Below are 24,370 nucleotides of genomic sequence, written 5' to 3' on the forward strand. Positions count from 1 at the left end.
TATATTGAAATTAAATTTACCCTTGGTTTAGAAGACATTTCACACTTCAGTTCCCTTTTACCCTGGGTAGGTCATCAATTTGATTTCCCTTAAGTTGAACCTGAATTTAAGTGCACTAGGTATGAGAATTATTAATTGATCTCCTCAGGGACATTTTTAAGTGGTCACTGTAGCCCTTACTTCTGGTGATAACTGAGCCATTGAAGTGATACAAAGAATAAACCACATAATATCAAACAGCAGCATTGTTTATATAGATGCCATACACCAACAGAAGTATCAGCTACATAGTCAGCTGACTGTTCTATAAAACTTAAACATATGACTTGCAATATGGCTGTGTTAGTAAAGTGAATCTTTAAAGCCATCTGTACTTACCCATCTTAAGTGTGTGTCTATTATAGTCATTCTCTCCATATAGTAGAGTGCTCAACAGACAAATCAGTAATTTTTCAGAGATGGACACAAACCAGTGCCTTAAAAACTGCTTTATTAAGACATTAGGAATATATTCTGAGTATTTCCAAGTCTTCCACAATCTGTGTTACAAAAGTCAGTCTGCAGTTGGCTGAAGCTGGTTTTCTATCAGACTTCTCTGAAGGCACTAATTTTAAGAAAGTGTCAGCATTAAGATGTGAGGTGTGTCCAGTCTTTGCTATTAGCTGGAGGTTCCTGAGCTTTTTAAAAAGCCATTAAGGTTCTACAAGATAATATCTCAATTATAGCAATAGCACAGAACTTTACTCACCTTGTATTGCCTGTGACACTGATGGCACCACTCATGTGAATAATGTGGAACTTCAAGAATTTGTGCAGATACGGGCTTTATTTCAGTCTGTATATAGAACATTATACCAAGAAAATCTATCATCTTTCTGTGGGATTGAATCTACCAGCCCTGAGGTATCTTACTAATCATTTGCTGGTGAAAGACTGGTCATCAATATAGGAGTTTACACTCCTGAAACCATGTTTCAAAGATATATTCACTGCAAGAGCTGAAAGATTGATAAGCTTTCAGAATACTTGATGTACTGTGACTCCTGCAAGTGAGGCATCTTACCCACCCTGTGGGAGCAGTGAAAAGAGAGTCCAGGGCGCTGCTGCTCCCTCTGCCACCAATCTGCTGGAAGATAGCGAGAGAGTCAACCCTACCAGCCAAAGTTACCGTATCTGAAACAAGAGATATGCTTTCACCTCTGTAAACTTTGGATTTGGATGTCCAGCTCTGAAGATGATGATGATGATTATTATTATTATTAGGCTCAAAAGTGAATGGTAATCGCTATAGAATTGATCAGTTGTGCCCTGTCCTACCACTCATCAAAGAGGGGGCTGAACCATCCCACAGCGAGGATAACCATGGCAGAAGCAAGATGCAGAGCCTGTGACAACGCTGTTACCACACAGTAATGAATGAAAGGAGGTTGACTGAGGGGCTGGACATGAACCCACAGTACAGAACAGCACTATGCCCTGTCTTATTTCTCCTCTGTCAGTGATGGTACAGCTTCAGCAAAACCCTGACAAAAAATATATCAGCAGATATGGGAATTAACAACCTGGAAAAGCTATCACAGTATGTACTTACAGTGTCCATATAACTGCCACTATCACAGTACCTTAACAGGGTCGCAAGAACCTGCCTTCACAGCACCTTTTGGGGTATGGATTTCATTCAAGGGTGTCTGAGGCTCAGTGGAATTAGCTTTTTAAGAGCTTTTATCACCTAAAAATGCAGAGAGATGATCAATGAGCTTTCCAAACCACTTAGTTCTCAGCAAATGTCCTATAAGGCATGGCCCACTCCACCTTATTTTGGAGGGGACAGATGCTTTCTGTGTGTTGTTTACTAATCACTTCCTCACTGTTGATCTGAAGCAAGTGGTGGCCAGCAGGTCACAAGGGAGGATGAGGCCAATTTTGTGCCTAATGTCTTCTCCATGTGACGCCCTTTGCAGCTGCACAACCCCATGAAGGAGCCTGTCTCTTCTAGAAATACCTGGTAGCTGGTGATGAGCTTGTCTTCTGCCCTAAAACAGCCTCTGAAACAGCCGTAAAAATGCCAACTAGACTGGAGGAGAAACTGTCCGGAAGACTTACTTCTTTTTATTCCTATCCTACTGCAGTGGATGTGGGAGGGGATATTGGCTATGTGATAAAGGTGTGAAAATGCATCTCCTTTCCCCAGTGAGTTCCAGTTTGGAAGTAACCTTTCATTGGTCACTACTTTTGTCTCATGTCAAATGGCTCAGGGCCTGGTGCCGTAAGACGGAAAGCAAAGGTAGCTCTTTTCGTAGGAAGCTTGTACAAGTCTCTACATATCGTTCCTGGCAGCAAACCTCTTCCTGCCTGTGTTGAAGTTGTTTATGCCTGTACTGAGCTATCTGAGTCTCAGCAGGCCGGTGCCCACCGCAGCAAACACCAAAACAGAAGCTTCTGGGGTTTTCCAACCTCTTTGTGAGATGCAGTGAGGAACAGCCTTGTTCAGTGGAACAGCCAACCAGCTCCTTGCAAAAGCAGTCACAGGACAGCATACCTGGGGCACACTGGCAGAGGATGGGCTACAGTACTGCTTGTCTCTGCAAGGCTGATGACAGCCTATTACAGGCACAAAGTTCATCTTTAAAATGTGTTGGGAGTCCACTCACCTCTGTGTATCATACTTGTTTTCAGATTCTCCCTAGGAAATCTGTGCCAGCCAGAGCAGAGTGTGGGGAGAGACATATAGATGTTTGCATGCATGTCTGTGTGCATGTGCGTGTGCTTGTTGGTGGAAATATGCTGAAGTGTGCTGAAATGGCAAAGGCAGACTTAGCATGAAGTTTCAGTGTTTTCAGGCTTCTTTTTTTCCCGGATGTTCCTTTCACTGCTGAACTGTGATGATGTCATCACATTTGCAGGGACAAGAAGATGATGCTCAGCACTGATTTTTCCCCACTGAAGAATTGGCAGTGCTCAAAACGTGCCTGTGCATGTCACTTGCCACTGGAGAGTCAGATTGTGTGTTTGTGCAATGAAGTGGATGGTACTGTGCTGGCATATCTCTGTGTCTCTCAGTGGTGCCTCTGTTCAAAAGAACTGAGAATTACTGTCCTCAGGTCAGTGCTGTGCACTGCTGTTCTGTCACAGACTGTGGCCTTGCTGCTGTGTTTTCTTGAAAAGATAGTTGACAGGAAGGTCAGGGAAATACAGCTAGTTCTTGTAGAAATATAGATGAGGTCTATTAACTCTATTAAATAATTGGGAAAGAAATAATAATGGTGTTGACATGCAGCCTTATGTTGAACTTTTTGTCCCTACATCTTGCAGCTATGTGGAAAGGTGGGACTATACTGTTCCCATCCCAGGGAAGTAGAAACAAGGCTGGAGTGGAGATCTTTGCAAAATCACCCAACAAGCAAAGGGGACAGCTGAGCCTGAAAGCCACATCCCGAGAGGAATTTCTGTCCTCCACTCACAGTGACACTCTGCCTAAGTAAAGAGAGGTTAAAACCTGTATCATATAATTCAGAAGATTAACTTAAGATTGTATATTTACATACCTTACTTAAAGCATCCTGGTTCTCTGAGTGCTGAGAACCTTTGGAAATCAGGTTACCTTCTAAAATAAATTCCACAGTCCTAATTTAACAGCAAATTCTCAGGCACTTGTGATCTGTTTCTTAGAGGCACCAGATACCTGCTAATTTCATCAACATCTCTTCCATTTCAGAAAACGGGCCACCAAGTACAACAGAGTTCACCTGAGCTTTGGTTCCCACAGAGAGGCAGCACTTAGGACTACCTGGAGGTGTCACTAGGACTGTGTCAGTGCTGCCCAGCCTGGTGGTGATCCAGGTTGTGGAGGGAAGGCAAATACGAAGGTATTCATGAGGCTCCCCCCATGTCCCTGTTGCTGCAAGGAGAAGCCTGCCTTGCAGGGCACAGGCTTCAATTCTCATTTGCTCTGGACAGAACCCAACAGGGTGTGATTTAATCAGGGTAAAAACAATTCAGTCCTTTATGTTGAGAGAGAATCAGATGGTGAAGGGAAAACAGCATCTCATTGGGAGACTGCTGATTAGAAAAACACAGGACAAAGTCAGATCAGAGGGCAGTGGCTGATGTGAGCATGCATTGTAAAGATAAATGCCAGATCTGAGTGTTAATGCAGAAACTAGCTATGATGTAATTTCCTTATAAGCCTATTTTCCACAAGGTCTTTAAATGCTACTGCTTTTCCAGATCATGCTTCAGAGAACAGATTCTTCCTCTTTGCTCTCTAACCCCACTCTCCTCCAAAAGCCCTTGGAAGCTGAAACTAAGTTTTGCACCTATTTGCAGAACCTCAGTTCTGGTAGGTCCCATCAGTTTCACCAACAACCTAATAGGATAAAGGCTGGGAGGTCCGGGCCTCAGCCTGTCAAGCATTTGGAGTACAGATTTTCTCTCCCTACTTTGGCAATCCTTTGACTGCTCTGTTCTATGCATCAGTATCTTTTCAAAGCATCTAGAACTCTGAACTGTTCCCTGGTTTTCCTCTGCAGTTGTACAAAACCAATACAAGTCATCTCACAAGTTTAACATCAGTCTTTCCTGGGCACCTTGTGGGATCCTACCTTGTTTCTCTCCGTAGGTCTTGGCTGCACAGAGCTCCTGGGCATGGTGTCCATGTGCTGACTTGGGGCAGAGATCTGGTGCCTGCCTGAGAAGTCAAAAAGGCAGTTTTCTGCTTCCACTCCTGTATTGTGGTTTTAACCAGATCAAATGTTTGTGTTTACTCTCAAAGAAGAGGCAACACGATCCAGAGGGTAGGACTGGCCAGAAGTCAAAAGACATTTTGTTTCCTGGCTCTCTGACTTTGCTGCAGTGACTTTGCACAAGCCACTTCCTCACAATGTGTCCTCACTTACGTGTCTGGCCAACCAATATCTTCTCCTGCTGTTATTTTATTTTGGTCCTAATTATATGTTCATTTTCTATAGGAATCTCAAATTTGCCAAGGAAAAGCAGCTGCACATCTCCTACCAAGACAGCACACCAACATAGGGCTTCAGTAAAATCCAAACCTAAATGCATGCAGGTTCAGTAACTGCTAAAGGTTAGATCTTGAGCATCCCACACACAGCTGCTCTCTTCCTCACTGGCTGTATCCAGGCTTAGGTTTTTTCACCTGGAGTTGCAGACCCCTTTCTTGCAATAAGCACTACCGTACTTCCTGTGACCTTCAGAAAATTCCTGCAGAGCTGCCCCTTTTCTCCACCTCCTGCACACTCCAGTCTCGAAAACTAAGCATGTTTCTTGTTTCAGAAGGGAAGTGTTTTTAGAAAGGGGAGGGGACAACTAAGGAGGAACCGAGAGTGTAGAATAACTGCGTCTATGGTGTAAGAGCTGCAGGAGAGGGAATTTCTTCAGCATCAATCCCACACATGTTTTTATTATAGCAGAAGTTCCTGCTGCGTGGTGATTGCAGTATCCTCCTTAAAAATGTAGTAGGAGCATATGCATGTAACAGCTGCATGATATGAACTTGTCTGCAACATAATGTGATAAACAGAATTATGATCTGCTACAGAAATAGCTGATTTCTACCAGTGTTATTTAACCTAGCTACTCCAGGGAAGCTGTAAATCAGGACAGGCTTCTGCTGAGCACACTGCTGTTGCCTGGTTGTTTACCCAACTGACTCATGGCTCTCTGGAAATGGCCCTAAGCTTACAGGCAACATGAAAGGCAAAGATCTATAAGGAAGTTTAAAAAAAAATAAAAACAACCAATTTTTTCTGGGATAAAATTTGCTCCAAAATTAGGTGATTCTTTTCTTTAAGCCAATCTATCATACATCATGTACAGTTACAGCCATGCTCCTGAGATGAGTGTGGTGGCATAGGATATTCCTGGTCTAAAGCAGTTCTTTGGTCTTTCCTCATTGGGTAGTATCTTGCTCCTGTGCCTGTTCTGTGTGGCAGGAGCTGAGGGAACAGGTCCAGCAAAGCAGCTTTCTGGGTCATTGCCCACTGGGGACTGTGATAATCCAAATTCTTTCCATCATGTTTGGATTTACTGGAGACAAATTTGCCTCAAGTGGACTTTGTCTCTTATTGAAGTTGTTGTCTATTGCTGCTTTACATTCCCACTGCATTGGCCTGGTCCCTTGAGTTAATGATGGCTGTAATGATGACCTGGATTTCTGTGGTATCTTTCCTGCACCCTTTTTGTGCCCTTTTGCACTCTAAACAGGAAACAGCACGTCCATTACTTTAAGCAGGACAGCCCTGGGAAGCCACAGTGCTGTGGGAGTCTCATATTTTATTGTATTTCCTGAAGTTAAGTCACCCAAGACTTATTTTAGTGTTTGGGACTATTCTTTGGAGCTTGCTTTGTTTCTGCATCTCAGAGGGAAGCAATGGCAAAGCAGTAGCAGGAATGGGACTTTGTCCCAACCCCTGTGCCAAGAAGCTGCAATGACAGAACACCTCCATGCCAGACATTTAAACATCATAGAACCATAGAATGGTTTGGGTCAGAAGAGTTATTTAAAGCTCATCCAGTCCAACCCCCCTGCCCTGGACAGATGGCAAGATCACCCATGTCCTGGTCAGCCTCCTCTCCCCCATCCTCCCAGGAAATTTTCCACTTAAATCCAGGAGTGTGGAAGGGAGCACATACTTTGCCTATTCCCAAAATGCCTTTCAGAATAACAGCTGAAGATCTATATTTGTACCAAACTCTAGCAGGACCACAAACTCCCCTAGCAGTCTCTTTTGAAGGATTTGTTTTTCCCATGCCGGCTGGCTCTCACTGTTAGCAGCCCTGGCTACACTTAGAGTGTTTCTACCCCATGGATTATCCAAACACATCTGTAGCAGCTCCTATGTGATGAAATGCAGCAAGCAGGGGGGACACAAGTGACTCACAGATCTCTCCCCATCACCCCGGCTAAGGTAACAAATCTTGCTCCTGGAGAGCCCAGAGCCTCCAGGGCACTTTTGAGCATCATTATGCAGATGCTGGGACAAGGTCCTCAGCTGGCACCAGTCTCATAGCTGGGTAGACTTCTATTAGTTTACATCCCTTGAGCTTGGACCATTTTTATTACCTGCCTAAGGCTTCATCCTGATACACAATTAAGTTAATCAGCATTAAGTTAATCAGCACGCACTTTAGGGTGAATTTACACTGCTGGGGGTACTGAAGGACCTTATGCAAAAGTAGACAAGAGATCTCCAGCTATGGACTGAAATCAGCTTTCTCAGAAAAGATGTGGGCATGTGATGGAGGCTCTCCTTGTTTCTCATGTTTTACAGAGCCCAGTACTTAATAGAGTAAGTATCCAAGCCTTGGTGTGGGTGTAACTGTTCTTCTGTAGGGTTTCTCCTCACAGAACACAAGTTATTTCACATTAATCAAGGGATTCAGTGAACTCATCTATTCCACAGGGTCTTGCATAGGGCTCCTTGATGTGAAGAGACCCAAACTGCAACAGATTCAAAATCCATTTCTGTATTTAACTGGGAAATTTTTTCATATATCTTGACATCTGAAATCACATCTAAACCTCTCCATGTTTTCTGATCTTGTTCCTGAATAATGGCTGTAGGAACTAGTGTTTTGCAAATGGAGATGTCAACATGTGACTTGTGTGGATATATCAAAGTAATAAAGCAAATAAGAGTGAAGATGAAATTGGAACACCAAACCCTGGCTTAGTCAGCAGATTAACAGGTCTATGGAATGCAAGCCATACATAGAGGTTGCTGAAAACACATTTTCTGCTTCTCCGATTCCCTTAAAGTTTCAACCAAGACTGATAAAACATTTGAGGTCCTTGGAATATGAACCTGCCTTCAAAATAAAATCCAAACCTGCTTTCTAGTGTGCTAATTAAAAGTGCATGACTGATTCAGGCAGCCCTACAACAGCAAGAGAAGTGCTGTGGGCATAGAGATGTCAGGGTTTAGGCTATTGTGAATATACCATATTAGAAATAATAAAAAGATGTCTCATAAAGATCATTATGGCAAGACCCAACCTTTCCGCAAGAATTGGAGTAAAAGCAGGAGGGAAAACAATAATCAGTTTTGATTTCTCTTGGAAGGTCTCTTGCATTTTTAGGCATGAAGTCACTGTTGTTATAGGGAATTAATGGGGTTCACTGTCACTCTTTCACATCATGCCAATGAACACTCACCAGCTGCTTGGAACTGAGCCTGTGAGCAAATTGACACACTTAAACCTCAACCAGAGACACCTCCCCCAGGACTGCACATGGGAGCATGGGTCTCTCCCTCCCTTAGATATTTTCCAGCTCAGCCCGCATTTGTTTTGGTTTTGGTTTGTTCTGTTTTCCTTTGCTGGACTGACTGATGGGGGATAGCCAGTGGGAAGGGATGCCCTGATAGATAGTCCCTGCCTCAACATTGCTGCTGAGGGCTGCATGAAGGCACCAGCTCAGCCCAGCATGGCCCCCATGATTGGAGCACTTACTGTCTTCTGAGAAACTTGGTGGTGTTACTTTCTACTGTCCCAGCATTCCCATGCAAAGAGCAATTAGCCTGAAACCCATATTGTAATGGAAAGTAATAGCCTTCAGCAAAATAAATGATGGGAGCACTAGTTTTCAAAAATACAAGCTTCATAAAGTACAGCCATGACACTAAAGATAACCTGATGGTGTATCCAAAGATTCCAAGTCCTATTTCTATATATTCTCAGGCAGTACAAGGATGTGTCATTCTTATACACAAAACAATTTAATATTTAACCCAGAAAATTAAAACAGCTTCATCACAGTTTTGTTGGGTTTTTTTTTCTGGAAGCTCAGATCAATTTTGAGAATGACCCACTGAAATTTAATAAAAGGAAATCAGAGATTTCCTTGCAATTTTATGTAAACATTCTTTCCAGTGATACAGCCTCTATATTTGTATCTGGGCATTGAGGGAACCCCCCCTGTAGCTGAGCTAATCTTCCTTGGTATGCATATTTCTGACTAGTGTCACTTGTGTACGGATACCTGCTAACATTAGAACTGGAGCTGTGTCTTTGTGTTAAGCCTTCAAAACAAACTTAGTCAAAGAAAGCAGGTGTAAGATTTTTGTGGTGCTGAATTAGTTTGAAGGATGGCTTCGCTCTAAAAGTACTTTTTCACAATTTTGTTTTCAGTAAGTTGGATTCAGCAACCCCTTGTATGTCTGAAATAGATCTGGTTGTTCATTATAATTATTTAGGCCTGGTGCTGTTGGAAATAGGAGAAGGGGATGGACCTCTAAGAGTAAACCTTACCAACCTTTGTACTTTATGAATTTTAAGGCCAAGAGAAAAAAGGTATTGTGCTCGTGTGGACTTTGCAAATACAGAGTGTTTTCTTTACTTACTCCGTTCTTATTCTGAGTCCAATCTCTTTAACTGAATTTAGACTTATCACAGGAAAAAATAAAAGCTAAAGTTTTCAAGAGAATACTTGACCAGAGCTGATAGACTATGGTAATGGTTAATTATCCTTAATGATAATAATTATCCTATTTCTAATCTAAACATGTTTGTCTCCATTTGTAGTTGAGCACATTTCTGAGTCATTTACAAACTCTGCCAGTATCCATCACCCTGTTTGGGGGCAAATGGGGAGGTCACTGTTAAAAAAGCACATTCTCTCAGCAGTGACTTTTCATTCATAGTTAGATTTTGAGACATACCAGTTCCCTGGCTTTTAACTCAATTTATGTGTACCACACTTCCTCTGTAGCTTTATTGTTTCATAACCCCAACATTATATGGAATTAAGTCAAATGTCATATCAAAATCTGGAGTTACCTCACTAGCACTAATACATCTATTTAACAAAGTAGTAAACTCCTCAGAAAGTATCTAGTCAGTTTGACAAGATGTGTCTTGCTAAACCTGTGCTGTTTAGCATCAATTATTTATTTTAATATTTTATTTATTGAATGAGATATTATTATTTTGGTAGGATTTCTGTAAGGATGTCAGACTGATTGCTTAGCTTACTCTGCTTATATTCTTTAAAATGTCATCACTTCCCTACCACTTTCCACCCAGTGGTGTGTTCAATGTGCAGAATGACACTTTAAGGTTTAGGAGAAGAAATACATTTTCCTTGAGTTGATTTGCTCTGTGAAAATAATTTTCTCCATTCACCTGGTTTTGAGAACAATGAAGAGCAGCCAGGAATGAGTCAAACCAGGAAGCAGTTGTGCTGTGAGCAGCTCCAGCTGCTCACATGAGGCTGGTGTTGGGTGCCAGGGGGGCACTCGCCATGGCCAGTCTGGCCAGCACTCAGCACTGTGGGGATGATGACAGGGCTCCAGGCACCCAGGGATGTCCTTCACTCCCCAGATACACCACTGCAAATGACAGCATTGTGTGGCTGGTTGTTTCTTTACGCTTGTTGTGTACACAAGTGTAAAGAGCACAGTTTGGTTCTGAAATCATTGGGGTTTTATAATGTGTTTGAAAGAGGTGGTACAAAGGAGGCAACCATGAGAATTGTTTTCTTGCATTTCATCCAAAGTTTTGTAAGACAATGAGACAATCAGACAATGACATTTTGATAGATAGAGTGGAACACCTGCTCAGTGTGTTTTGTAATGATTCCTGTATCTTATTAGAGGAGAGTTTAGGACCCTCTTGTTGCTCCAGAGAGTGCCAGAGAAATGCATTTCTATTCCACACAAAGCAGTACAGTTGCAAGAAGTTGTGGTAGTTGCCGTCACCCCAGGATCATTTCTGATCATTGAGGGCTCATTGACACGTATGGGCTCAGCCCTTCCCAGGGGAGACCTGGTTTATCTACAGTGATAAGCTGAGGTCTGAGAGTCTAGCACAGGATGGAAAGCATTCCTAGCCCCAGAGTGCTCCAGGGAACAGAGTTATGAGCCCCAGCCCCAGGGAACTGAGACGTCAACAGCTCCTTAACCTCAGGAGCTACATGTCGGACTCATTAAGAGACATCTCTCTGAAGACATGGTGCTTCCCAGGCATGTTGCTGACTCTTTGGGAAATTCCCCTCTCAGCTGACATTTCCAGCTGCATACAGAGGCATCCCTGAAGGCCACACTTGGCCTTCCCAACAGCATAAGGGGATTAAAAGCAGTTCTGCTTTTCCTCACAGGATAATTGTGAGGAGAAATGCATTAAGGGCATAGAAATGCCAGGGTAATGAGGGCTGTGTGAATGCATATCGAGAAAGGCAGAAAAGTGCATGCAACTAGGAGCTTATGAAAAACGGAGTGGATGTTTCTAAGGAAAAAAATTACCTAGCACTGCAATAATAAGCGGTAGAAATAGAAGATAATTTTTAAAGCTGTATGAAGCCATGAGCCACGAAGAAACAAGCTTCCAGTGTGATTTCTTGTGCTTCTTTTTGAATACCTGATCTGGACCAGTGGGGAAGGGAACTGAGCCAGGTGGATTAGGAGTCATCTCCACATTAGCAATTCATATTTTCCTGTCATTAAAGACTGCATATAGGCTTTCAGGAGTAATATTTACTATTCAGTCTGTTAATTCTCCATATAAAAACATGAAGCAGGACATGGTGCACAGACATGAGGCACAGACAGGCTTTACACCCTGTTTTTGCCATTTGTCAGTCTCATTGTTGTGCTGAGGAGCAACCCAGTCTCACGATAATTTTGCTTTATGACTAGTTTGGTTGATCCTGCCTTTGAGGAAGAACAAGGGTTAGATAAGGATAGACGAACTTCTCACATTTTCTGTGACCTCATCAAATTTTACATGACACCTGCTGATGGCTGTGTTTCTTTTGACTTCAATGCAATCTTTTGTGTTTTTCAGGACAACATCAGAAGGGTAGAGCTGACCTTGAGACTGCCTGCTCCTTCATGCAAACATTTTGTCATCTTTGAAATGCCTTTTGTTCTGGAATCTTAGAAAACAACAATATTGAAAACTTTCAGAGAATATTAAAATTACTAGCTTTATCACAACAGAGTAAATAGTTCCATTACCCACTGAAACCTGACTTCTGCAGCTGAAATAGTAATAAAATAGAAATTCAGTTGCTGGGACAATCTGGGTATAGACATAGTCAATAAAGGAGTCAGGAACGACCAGTTTTTAAAATAACTACATTTTTCAGATTTTTTTTCTCTCTCTCTCATAGGGAAAAACCCCAACAAACAAGTGCAAAAAACCCTGCACCCTCACAGTCAATATATGTACAAGAAACAGAAAGCAATATTTGCTAGACAAGTATGATCATAGTGATTGCATGTGTTGAAGGCTGATCTGTGTAAGGAAGACAAGACCTTTTATTGGCATCAAATGCTGAACTTCCCATAAATTATCAAACTATTGTGTTTATTATTTTGATTGCATCTTACAGTACTTTACCTATTCTTTTCCTAAGGCGATCCTGCGTATTTCTTGGGGTGAATATTGCCAATTTCTCTATGCATCTTGCAAATGAGAAAAAAAACCTTTCGCAATAATTGTGTAGTTCAGGATTTAACCTACTGAGTGTTAATCTGAGGGTATGTGTATGTCTTTTCCTAATCAATCACAGGAGATATCAGATCACAATAAATGATGCCAGGCTGATGACATATTTTAGCCTGTGTAGCTGTTTGTGGTGTGTAACAGGAAGTTCAGAATATAAAAACAAACAATTAGACAAAAAAGTGCCTTTTGCTATATTTAATTCTCTCCCCTACTTAGCTGAGCATGTAGATGTAGACAGTCCCATTGACTGATTCATTATTAAACTTCACTTAAGGTAATTGAAATTCTAATGGAGTTTATGTGTTTGTGTATGCTGTGGTAAGGGTCTCTTTCCCTTTGCAATACACTCAAACTGTTCATGGCACTGACTGTTGCTCACCATCCTTCAGGAAATGTGTCCCTTCAAAGCAGGGGAAAAGGAACATGGCCCCGAAGAAAAGTATATTAACTAAATGCCACCAGATAAAAAATACTGTTTGTTTTGAATATTATATTCATAGACTATTCTAGCTTTAAAAGTAACAAGAAAAATTTAATAATAATTGTTTATAATTCCACAAGTTAACATTTCGTAGTGTTAACATTGCTTAACTATGTGACTTAGGATTCAAGGACAGTGTAATGGAACAGAGGCTCGTCAACTGTAATACTTTGAAAGCAATTAATAATTGTAATAGACTTCATATTTTTTTAAAACAAATCCCCCTTCCTTACTCCAGTGTTACAGTGATATTAGCTGCAATACAGATTGGGAGGCACTGCTGCAGCTCCTCAACAAACCTGCCTTAATGGAGTTTGAAAACCTACTCTTATCAGCATAACATCTCTGTCTAAAATTAAATCTGATGCAGCAGGAGATGGCAAATGCAAAGGAAGAAGATGTTTTCCATGCTTGACAGAGCTGAGCCTTTTTGCTTCATGCTGAGCACCAGGTTGTAGACAACACTGACAGAGAACTTTATCATCTGGGGACCATGACAAGAAAATCTAGTACCTAGAAGAGGATTGATTGCTTGGGGGGAAAAAGAAATAGGTCCTAAATGTGAAATAACCTATTTGCCTGTATCTGTGGCCCTGGCATAGTGCTACTGCATAAGCAACTGAAGCATATATGATTATACCCTGTTGGTTTGGGAGAACTCATGTGTTTTTCCACTCTGTTTTTACAGCTCCCAAGTCTACCTTCTGTCCCACTGAAGAGACCTGGTGGCCAGGCCTGGTTATTATTATTGCAGTATGCTGCGCCACACTAGTGTTCCTCTTTGTAGTTGTCATCATTTGCTACAAAGCCATAAAAAGGTAAGACTCCAGATGCTTCTACTGTGCTTAGGGCAATGCAGTCACACAAAGGTTGACCCAAGACTTGTCTGTCACCTTGTTTTGTTTAAAGGCATCCTAAAGACAAAAGGCATCCTGTAGTCATCGTGTGTTTTCATTGGAAAGTCACTTATGTACCATATCCTGCCTGTGGAAAGGGTGAAGTTCAGTGCACAGTCATGAGGAGAAATAAAGGTAGAATTGGGATAGGTAATGTTCAGATTAATAAAAACTTACCCAAAGTTAAATTGCTGCAGTTTGCTGGTGAATGTAGAGAGCTTTGACTTGGCCAAGTGTAGTGATGGGAAATGCTGTCCTGTCCGCTTCTGTTAGTATTCAAAATTTACATGTGGGATGTGAGATTTTAGCATTTCAAATTGATGCAAGCTTGTTTAACTCAAAGTCTAGGGTTGTTTATGTAGTTTTTCTTTTGGAGACTCTACTTCTAGTTTATTCTTGCTTCAAAATTATAACCTATAGAACAAAAATTCAAAACCTGTGTCTTTTAATGTAAAGGCCATTGTGAAGCCTTTGTACAACATGGTGTTTAATAACCGTTTCAGCTCATTGTCTGCCAAATAGCTGTGCTTGCCTAAGCCTTGAGTAGTTAGAAAGTATTGACTTGAGTTACACAGGAAAATGGGAGTGAGAATAATTTCTTCATTTAAATAATATATCATATTTCTGGTGAAAAAAAATCAAAACTTTAACACTTCTTTATGAGGGCTTCAACTGGAAGTCTAAAGGACAATTTAGAGGACAAAGTATCTTGTGGGACTTGTAGGCCAGATGGATGAAAATTCTCTTCTGCTCTGTTCATTTTAGTATGGCTCTGACAACGACCCTCACTCACGTCTTCATGGTGTCACTGTTTTGTACCATGAGGGTCTTGGATGGGAGCAATTAGTATATGCACCTGACCCAGCCTGCAGCAGAGAATGCAATGCCATCCATGCCTCTCATGAGACACTGCAATGACATGTGAATTGCACCTTGGATTAAATGACAGGTTTTTTCAACTTTATGATTTTTGAGTGACTTTTTTGGGGGAAAAAGGGAAATAAATGAAAATACCCTTTTTTTTATCTGTGTGCAAAGCAATTGCAAGGCTTTTCATGTGCCTCAGAAAGGCTATCACAATCATGGAGCATTGGACACCCTTTTTGGCTGTTTGAAAAATTTATACAGGATTTGAAAGAGCATCAAAAAGAAAGAATTCAAACAAGAAGAGAGAAGTCTCTTTTATTTCTTATTAAATTTATGTGTCTGCAATTTTAGTTTAGCTAAAATGAATGCTTATTATTTTGAAGGAGCTGGACAGCTTTCATTCTAGAAACTTCACTTTCAAAAAAGAGTTTCTGGAGGACTGAGACTGGAGTCCAGTTGAGTTGGTAGCACAGTGCAAAGTCTTACTTGTATTTCCTAATCTACTGTTGCTGCTCATTTGTGTTTGTCTGCCTACTGCCAAATTGTGAATGATTTGTGTCAAGGCTGCAAAATACACATATGGGAGCAGTAACTCTCCAGGGCAACTTGTGCCTAGCAAGGAATTGCTTTTCAAATCTGCTGTGATGCTGGTAGATGGGAGGAATATATGGGAGGAACAGAAACAACATTTAAAGGGACCAATTTAGAGCTGCTTTGCAAAGTTTTGGGGAATTCACATAACAGTCACATGCTTCATGTCAGTGAAGAATAATACTGACACTTGATGAAGACACCAATTATTTGTCAACAATATGAATATCAACATACAAGCCTGCTGCTTGAATAGGCATTAGGCTCAGAGAAAAGTGAAAATTCCTCTTGGATCTTCTTATTGTTGACATTCACACTGCTGACAAATGCTAAGCTGAAAACTGCTTGAATGTGGGATGCACAGCTATGAAAGAAAATCTTATTAATTAGAATTTTGCAGAGGAACTAGAGAATTTCTTTTCATCAATGAGCCCTTCCTAAAACAGTTCTGCTGAAAGAATGCCCTAAAGTGCCTGGCAGCATTCCCCAGTAGTTCAGGTTTCTTGATCCACTGTAAAAGATATCTATTGATAAATGCTGGGAAATAAGATCAGACACTTCACAAGAGCAGCATCTCTGCCTTCGACACAGAGTATTATCATGTATTGTTGAGCTGAACCGGCTTTAGTTAGCATGAGAAATCCTTCACTGTGTTTTTTTTCTGTGAGGTAGAAGTGGCTAGAGAAAGAGTAAGGGGATTAATCTGGGTCATACTGAAGCCAAGGGTCCTACCAGTGTGTTCCCAGCCTCCAGCTGCATAACTGTTGTCTGCCCTGTCTTTTCTCACACCCCCATCCCACCAGCTTTCCTCTGCACTCCTTCTGGACTCTTTCCTGCACATCTGGAACTCTAACCTCTGTCATTACAGCATCTCTGAAAAATCTGTCTCCTACCTCCACTGAAGAGATGGTGAAGAGTGAAATACCATCAGTCATTTGGTTGTAGGGTGTAATAAGGGTTAAATGTTTTAGTAGGAAAGTGCAGGCAGAGATTTATTTGCACAGAGTTTGAATCTGTTGTATTAATCCCTCACTTTCATAGGAATCATATTTGAAGTAGAAAGAAAAGGAAAAAATCCTTTTGTGCTTAAGTTGAAATCTCATTTCCTGGTTTAAAAGGGCCAGACCCAGTCAAACTCTCTCATGTCTGCTTTTCTGTACTGCTTTTCTGTAGCAGGAAGAGAGGGAGTGACTGTCCTCGAGGTACCATAACTCAATTGTGTTTTTATTCAATCTATATATAAACTGTTTCTCCTGGGGTAGTTTGTTTTCCCTTGTGAAAGCTAAAACTTCAGCATATCACCAATTTTAGGTACTAGGGCATTGTGTAATAAAATACAACCTAGTGGATTGGTGCTTCTTTCTATGGGATAACTACCTGAACCAAGCAAGCACGCTACTACCCCCATCCCTGCATGTCCCCTGGAAGTATTCGGGCTCTCCCAGTATGAAATGGTCATAAGAACTGCTGCAATCCATTCCAGTGAGTGATTTGACCTCTCTTATCCATGAGAGACTGAACAGCAAATTGTGTCCATCAGCTTTAATACAGAGAGAAATGCTAGACAGGTTAAACTCATGGGAAGATACATATGGAGCAATACTTTAAAGGCACTTCAAGCAACCTCTAAATTTCCTCTGTGTGTTGGTGGTGACTGCAGCACTGAACACTGCTTGGCTGACACACTGGGCACAGGTGTGTGCTGCTGCATAAATCAAGTACCAGAGGACATCATACATGATATTGTCACTTAGCCCCATCTGTGACATTTGCAGATTTCGAGGACAGGCTTAATAATTGGCTGGGTACCAGCCTTAGTGTAAGCAGTGGGACTTTTTCACTCATTTCATAGATAAAAGAAGTGATCTCATAACCAGTCATTTCTGTAAAACATATCAGGAGCAGATAAATAACTGGTTCAGAATCTAGAATACCTCCACCTAATTCTCTACCATGTCTCAGTCTGTAAAAACCTGCCATTCTTACTCTTTTCCCAGAAGACCGTTATCAAGAAGTAAAAGCAAGAAGTCCAAGCACAATACATTAATTGCATAGGCTGGAGGAAGCGGGATCATTTCAGTGTTACGTGATTTGTGGGCTTGGGCAAGTGCACAGTGAATGCCAGCAGCTCATTTGCTTTTGATGTAAATAAGTACAGATTCAAAAACAATCAGTGGAACTCAATTTATTTTAATCAGCTCTGGAGGTGACTGTCTTTTAAGCTTTTTTTGACATCTCCAAGCACCTGAATAAATAGCAAGACAGTAAGACTGGAGGAATATGGGAAGTAAACACAGTAAAGAGGATTAACCAGAGTTGTTTGGTAAGTAAGCAGCTGAGATGGGGGAGAGAGGGACCTGCAGTATGTAATCCTATTTCTGCAGCTCACTGGTGTGTCAGTGTGTGTGAGAGGAGTAAGATATTTACATAAAAGGGAAAAATAAATCCCTGGCTCCTTGTATGAAATTAAGATACTGAAGCCATCAAAACTCAAAGGGGAAAACAAAGCTGAGCATCCTGGTCTCTGTGACAAGTGATGCATCAGCTGTGCAGCTGGGAAGGAGATGTTTCAGATGGCTTTCCAACATGTGGAAAACATATACTTAGTATCTCCAGAACATCCATAGCATCTGATACGACCCATGAGCAGCTCATTGTGCCTAGGGATGTGGCTCCTTGGCTCTGCTGGATTTTAAGTAGGATGGACACATCTGTTCTCAGATGTGCCACAGAGTATGCTGCCAAAGAGCCCTCTTGCTAAGTCAGCAGGGAAAACAGACTGATGATAGCCAAATTTTTCATGATACACCTTTTATTCTTTATTCTAGCTTTGTCAAGCCACTTTTTTATGTGTCCCGTAGCCTGAGAGAAAAGTACCATAAATGCCTACATATGCACTTCCTTAAATAGGCACTGAGTTCACCTTCAAATAATAAATGGAAGAAAACATTGTACTGAAATAAAATGACAGGTCATACTTAAACTGTCTTAAAAGTCATTGCTCAGGTGTTTTTAGGGTGTTTAGCATTAGTGTATGATTTATGGTCCCTGTATACTGCAAGGTCTGGTTTCAAAAGAGGGAGCATGGTTCTGAAATTTGGCTTTGTTTAACAAAATGACGCAGATGCTTACAAGGGGAAAACACTGAGGAGGCAAAGTGGTAATGGGGGCTGTAATGAAGATGTCCCATGGTGCAGGGATTTATGTCCCACTAAGCAGGCTATGACCATGCACCTTTCCCCCAGCCCATTTCATGCCACTCGCTTCCCCAGAGAGCAAGAACTGTGTGGTCCTGTACCTGGTCATCTCCTGTGAGCCACTGAGGCCAAGCACAGTCTAGTCCAAAATCAACAAAACAATGCTGTTTAATGTAGAGAAAGACAGAACAGTATCCTAAATATACTTAATTGCTTTGAAGAAGATATTCATGCCATGACTGATGTCAGACAGGTCAAGGTGAATTGAGATTGTTAATCTCTTCTATTCTCCCTGACACATTAGAAGGGTTTGTATTGAAATGGTCCCTTAACTCTCAGCAGATGCCCATAAAGACAGCAATTACTCAGGAGACAGAATGAGATAGCTGATGGAAAAGCTGGGTTTTAAAGTACTGTTTGAGTGGGGAATATTAAAAAGGAAAGAAGAAGGTCTGTGGGGGCAGATCTCTGTCTCTTTGATGCAATTCATTGATGTCAGACCAGTTCAGTTCTGCAAAAGGGATCACTAAGAAGTGCCATTCAAAAGGGAATAGGATCTTCATTGTCAGACCTTGGGAATGTTAATGAGGGCAGTTGCATGACTTAAAAAGGAAAAGATGGTTGCATTGTAGCCAGATTCCACTGTCTGAATGTTGATGCTTAACAGCAAGAGGATCAATATCTACCACTGAACACTGTCCAGATATTCTGTCACCTCTAACCAAAGCCCACCATGCTCATGTGTTGCTTAGCCTCTCTGCCTAATCATCTCCCAGTAGTGAATTTATTTCCATCCTTGGAATGAGGCTGCAGATGGTCTACTAAAGATAAATACTGTGAGCAACCATCTGCAGGAGATCCCATTTTTTAACTATCAAGAAATGAGTTCACAGAATCACAGAATGGTTGAGATTGGAATAGATGGCTGAGATTATCTAATCCAAACTTCTACTTTGAGTCAGCTAGAGCAGGTTGCTCATATCTGTTTTGAATATCTCCACAGATGGAAAATTCTTGTTAGCTTTCTTGTGTTCTTTCAAAGCTATCACTATTTATTAAACTAAATGTAGCACTGCTTGATGACAGCTGAGTGCTAGTGGAAGGAAGATCAGTTTTAATTCCAAACGGTGTTGAAGTCTCGATGTTGGTTGTGCAAGAATTTCCAGGGTAGTGTTTATGAGACAAGCTGTTGAACAGCTTTATGACTTGACTCAACCCACTAGAGATGCCAGAGCTCTGCTGTGTTTATTCTGCTGATTTAGTGGTGTCATTGGGGATTTTGGACAGAGTACTGGTAGTTGGCACTGCTGCATGTTTTTTGAAGGCTTCAAGATGAAGGAGAATTGGCCTTATTTTTTAAGTACAAGAGCAAAAGTATTGCTACTACTTGTTAGGTTCCTTTGAGAGATCAAGGGCTGATGTAAAAAGTGGATAAAATAGTCTTTTATTTGGAGAGACAGCTGAGCCAAGCCACATGAGTACTGCTGTGCAGGACAGTTGGCTCTGCTGTTTACTCTGCAGGATGTGTTGTTCAGATAAGCAGAAGGATCTCCTCTCCAGTGATGTCACTCTGGGATTCTTGTAAGTACTACATGTTTTCGTACATGTCATAGGGCAGGATTTCTCTGTCTCTTCTAAGTTGTACAAACTGACATTCTGCTAGGGAGAAAGTTTGTGGTCATAAATGGATAAAATCCCCCACTGTTTCTCATAGCTGGGTACACTGGAAGCCTTCAGGAGGCTCTAGTATTCAGCATAAAACAAGTGGTCCAAGTGTTTAACAGAATACTCTCTTATGGATCATTTTATACTTGTGCGTGATGTATTGATAAAGATGCCAACAGAAATATGAAGAGCATTGCCAGCTATCCTGTGATCAATTAACTTTTCACTGTGAACAGAAACAATCCTGCCATTTTTTCTGTTTTTTACTTAAGAAGAGGGTATCACATCAAATGGGCAGAAGTCTACCAATAGAGCCAAGTATTGTGGAGTTACTGCCTCAGTGCAACTCTAATAGCCATGGGTGGATTTCACACGCGTGACAGAATATAATTCTCATGCTGATCTAATTATATTGGTTGGAGCATTCCTGACTAACCCCAGCACAATTAGTAGATAAAAGTGAATACTAGTGCTTTAAAACATACAGGGGAGTTGCCACATTTACCATGAAGTTTTTATTACATTTTTTCCTGAAGGCAAAGAAATAAAAATTTTCTGAGACATTCATGTAATTTTTAGGCCAATCATAGCTTTTGCAAGCTGACAAGAGGGCACTTGTGCTGGCCCTGTTGGTGAAAAGCCACAGCTGTGGCTGAGGCATACCCAGCACAATGTGCAGAAATACCCAGCACAGTGCATTGAGCAGCTGAGCACCAGTTGGTCCCTCACCCATTGCACACGTCCTAACACTTTCAAGATGATCAAACACTCAGCACTTCTCTCAGCCCTGTGTACATGCCCCTTTCCACCCTCCCAGTCTCTGCCCTCTCATGTTTTCTACAGACCTTTATTTTCTGCATCACCCCCTCATTGCCTCAGATTTGGCCACGTAGGTCAGGTCCTGCCTGACCTTTTGGCATCCTTCTGGCCAGCAGCCTTGGCTTAGTGCCACCTTTGACTGTTCTAATGTATGACTTCTACTGGCTTTCATTTCGATGTCTGGCTCTTACCCAGCCCCGTGTGCGCAGACACCTTGGGGAAAGGCAGAGCTCAACTGCAGGAGCTGCACTTGGAAGTGCTTCCCTCCTGTGCAGGGGATTCAAACCAGAGGTAACAAAGCAGCTGGCCACAGCAGTGTTATTTCCCACTGTAATTTATGTGTATTAGCTTCATGCCCTTGTCCAGTTAGTCACAACTTGCTGTGCAAACAAGATCTCAGCTTTACCATGCCCTCTCAGAGAGCAGGTGTTAATAAAAGAAGTGCATGTCCACTTGAGCTGGTTTTGAGGGACCCCACAGAAGAGAGGTCACGTCACACACACACACACACACCCTTTGCTGTGCTATTTACTGCCCTGTAGCCACATTGCCCAGAGAGAAAGTGTGCAGACAGTGTCCCGCTCTGCAGATCTGTGACAGTCCAGGGGTGTACATCAGTTGGTTGCAGCCACCCTCAAACCCCTTGCAGTTGTGCTGCCACTGCTTGTGTGACTGTACAGTCTGATTTCTGCTACTTCTGTCCTTCCTTCTCTGCACCCCCTGTACTTACTGCTACATATTTATCATGATGAGGGGTTGCTAAGCAGCACACAGCTCCCTGCTTGGGAGAGCTTTACTGTGAAGGCGACACATGCAGTAGGTCAGTGTGGGCAGAGCTGGGGGTGGGAAAAGATGGCATCTGCTGGGGTGGTCCTGCTCTGCCACACACTTGCCTTGCTCTCACTCCCTCTTCCCCTTCATCAGCAGCACATGGCCACTTCCTACAGTACAGCTGGACTGGAGAACCATGCTCTTGGTTTGTCCATGTTGGAGAGCTGTTGGCTAATTAGCCATGTCCAAGAGCATCTGAGAAGAGCATCACAGCATGCATTCCCCAGCCTAATGCCAGGTGATGGAATGAAGCACTAACAGAAGCTTAAAGATGTATGTAAAGAGTCTGATTCCAGCTGTGTGCAAGGTAGGAGTGGGAAAATAGGTAGTTCCTTGTTCTGGCCTTTGAAAGAGGCCATGAAAAGAGGTTCCAGGTGAAGAAATAGTGCTTCCTTTGGTGTCTGCTCTTTGAGGCAGTAGCATGAAACCTTATGAAAGACACTAATAGTTCCAAACAGCTGGAACTGTAGTTCTTTCCTTCAGTTGCTCTGAGCACTGAGAAGCCAGTGTGGAGAATGGCTGAACTCAAATTCTTCCTCAGAAATAGTCCCCAGTTAAAACTGTCCAAAGCTACAGTTGCACAAAACCAAATCTTTGCATAGACATCAGGGTGTGCAGGACTTGCTGGTTGCTCTGTCTCTGCATGGACTTGCTCCATTGCACACCCGGAACACGGGAAGGCTAGGACCACCCTATGCAGTGGATGGACAGTGGGTTTGCATTTATCCTGCAAAGAGCAGGATGTGGCTCTGCAGACTCGTCTATTGTGCGTGGAGAAAGCCAGAAGCAGCTGCTTGAAAATCAGTGGGTTCACTCTAGTTGAAGGCAGAGACAGATTGCCTCAAATGCAAAGTGATTTGGATAGATGCAAAGGTTAGTTCATTTTACAAGTTTTTATTTTCTTCTCAGTTCCTTGCATTTATTTGTGTTGCAGACACTCTTCTCTTAAAGACATTTATGTAGCAGAAAATCTACAGAGAATTCTTGTTCATCTGCCCAGAAATTAATCATACTATTTAAATAATTTTATGAAGTAGCAGTAGTCTTGTTCTTTTGAATGGATCAAGTCTTATTCAAGTTGTTGCCTGTGTTTACCAGTAATTAAATGGCAAGGTAATTACCTGTATTTAGAAAAAAATTTGTACACAAAATAGCACAGAAGATCAACTTTGTTTTGGGGATGGAAAAATCCATTGCCTAAAATGGCAGTATCTATAGTCACTTGACTGGTGAGAAACATACTCTCCTTCAGAGACAGCAAGAGAGCAGTGAAGAGCAGCCTTTGCTCAACTCTTCTCTCAGTCCCTTATTATTCCAACCCCATATTTTCCTAGTACTGATGCCCACCCTGACCCAGAGCACAGGCACCAACAGCCATTCGGTTTGCAGACGTGATCGGGGATTCCCACTTTTTCCCTCCTCCACTTTCCCCTACAATATGGAAGTTATGTGGTTTTTCTTGTCTCCCTGCTCCCTCCTTCAGTGGTCCCAGTTCAAACTGGTATTCTGAGATTAAAAGAATATTGGGTTTGGAGGTTTTTTTGCATCTCTAGCCTAAATTTACCTATGGCTTCTTCCCATTTCTTCCTTTTAAAAGCCCTTCTCCTTTTCTGGTGTTCCCTGAAACCAGTCCCGTCCACTCTTTCTCTTCGTTAGACTGGATTGTTCCAGCTTGTTTATTGTCTTGTATAAGAAGTTAGGACAGAAATTTGAGCTGGCTACTCTCTTGAAATTGTAGACTTCTTAGGGCAGATCGTGCCTAATGCAATAGAGTTACATGTAATCTCATTTATCTGGGTGAGACATACATATTGCCAATTCCAGGCTATTTCTGGATTGCTTGGCAGAGCGTGGTGCACCATGAACTCAGCTCCATGAGTGTTCCTTAGGTGCCTCTACTGCTCTGCAGCATGACAGGCCTTTGAGGAGCAGCGGTGTGCCCAGTGTAACCTCCACACTTTGCATTGCCCAGATGTCATGGCCATGGCTGTGTCCATCCTCCAGATATGCTTTGACTTTATTTGTAGTAAAGTGACTTTATTTCATACATTTAAGATCTTTTTTCCCCCTTTTGTTTGTTTGGTTTTTGTTTTTGTTTTTTTTTTTTTGGTTGGACGTTTTTTTGGGGGTTTGATTTTTTTTTCATTTGCCTGGGGTTTTTATTTCATGTAGTGGTTTTTTGCCAAGCTGAAAATCTGGCAACATGAGCTCACTTTTTTACATTAATCTCATTCATTTTTTCTCTTTTGTCATCAAAACATATCAACAGTGTATTGCACACTGAGAACACTTGACATATAATGTCAGCTGTAACAACCGTCCAATCAATAAAACCTTTTAAAGATCATTAGGGGGAATGTAAAAAGTGGATTGTAACGTGAGGGGTCACTGAAAGTACTTTTATCAATTATGTCAGTTAATTGCCCGGTATCCTAATAATAAAGCTACTTCTCTTCCTTAAGATTGGTTTTATGTAGAAGCACAACTCTGAAGTTCGCTTAATTGAAGACTTAGTAGGAAATGCGTTTGCATCACCTTAGTCTCCCAGGGACAGATCT

General features: G+C 41.8%; 1 protein-coding gene across 4 annotated transcripts in view; it reads left to right on the forward strand.

Annotated features, from left to right (window-relative positions):
- Positions 1-24,370, forward strand: part of PRIMA1 (proline rich membrane anchor 1) — a 53,596-nt gene that overhangs the window by 16,641 nt on the left and 12,585 nt on the right. For all 4 annotated transcript variants that reach the window (XM_071557618.1, XM_071557622.1, XM_071557621.1 and 1 more), the window contains one exon: positions 13,635-13,764. In XM_071557618.1, coding sequence (XP_071413719.1) covers positions 13,635-13,764 — 130 coding nt within the window. The remainder of the gene's footprint in view (positions 1-13,634; positions 13,765-24,370) is intronic.

This window comes from Pithys albifrons, chromosome 6 (assembly GCF_047495875.1).
Source record: "Pithys albifrons albifrons isolate INPA30051 chromosome 6, PitAlb_v1, whole genome shotgun sequence".
NCBI lineage: Eukaryota > Metazoa > Chordata > Aves > Passeriformes > Thamnophilidae > Pithys > Pithys albifrons.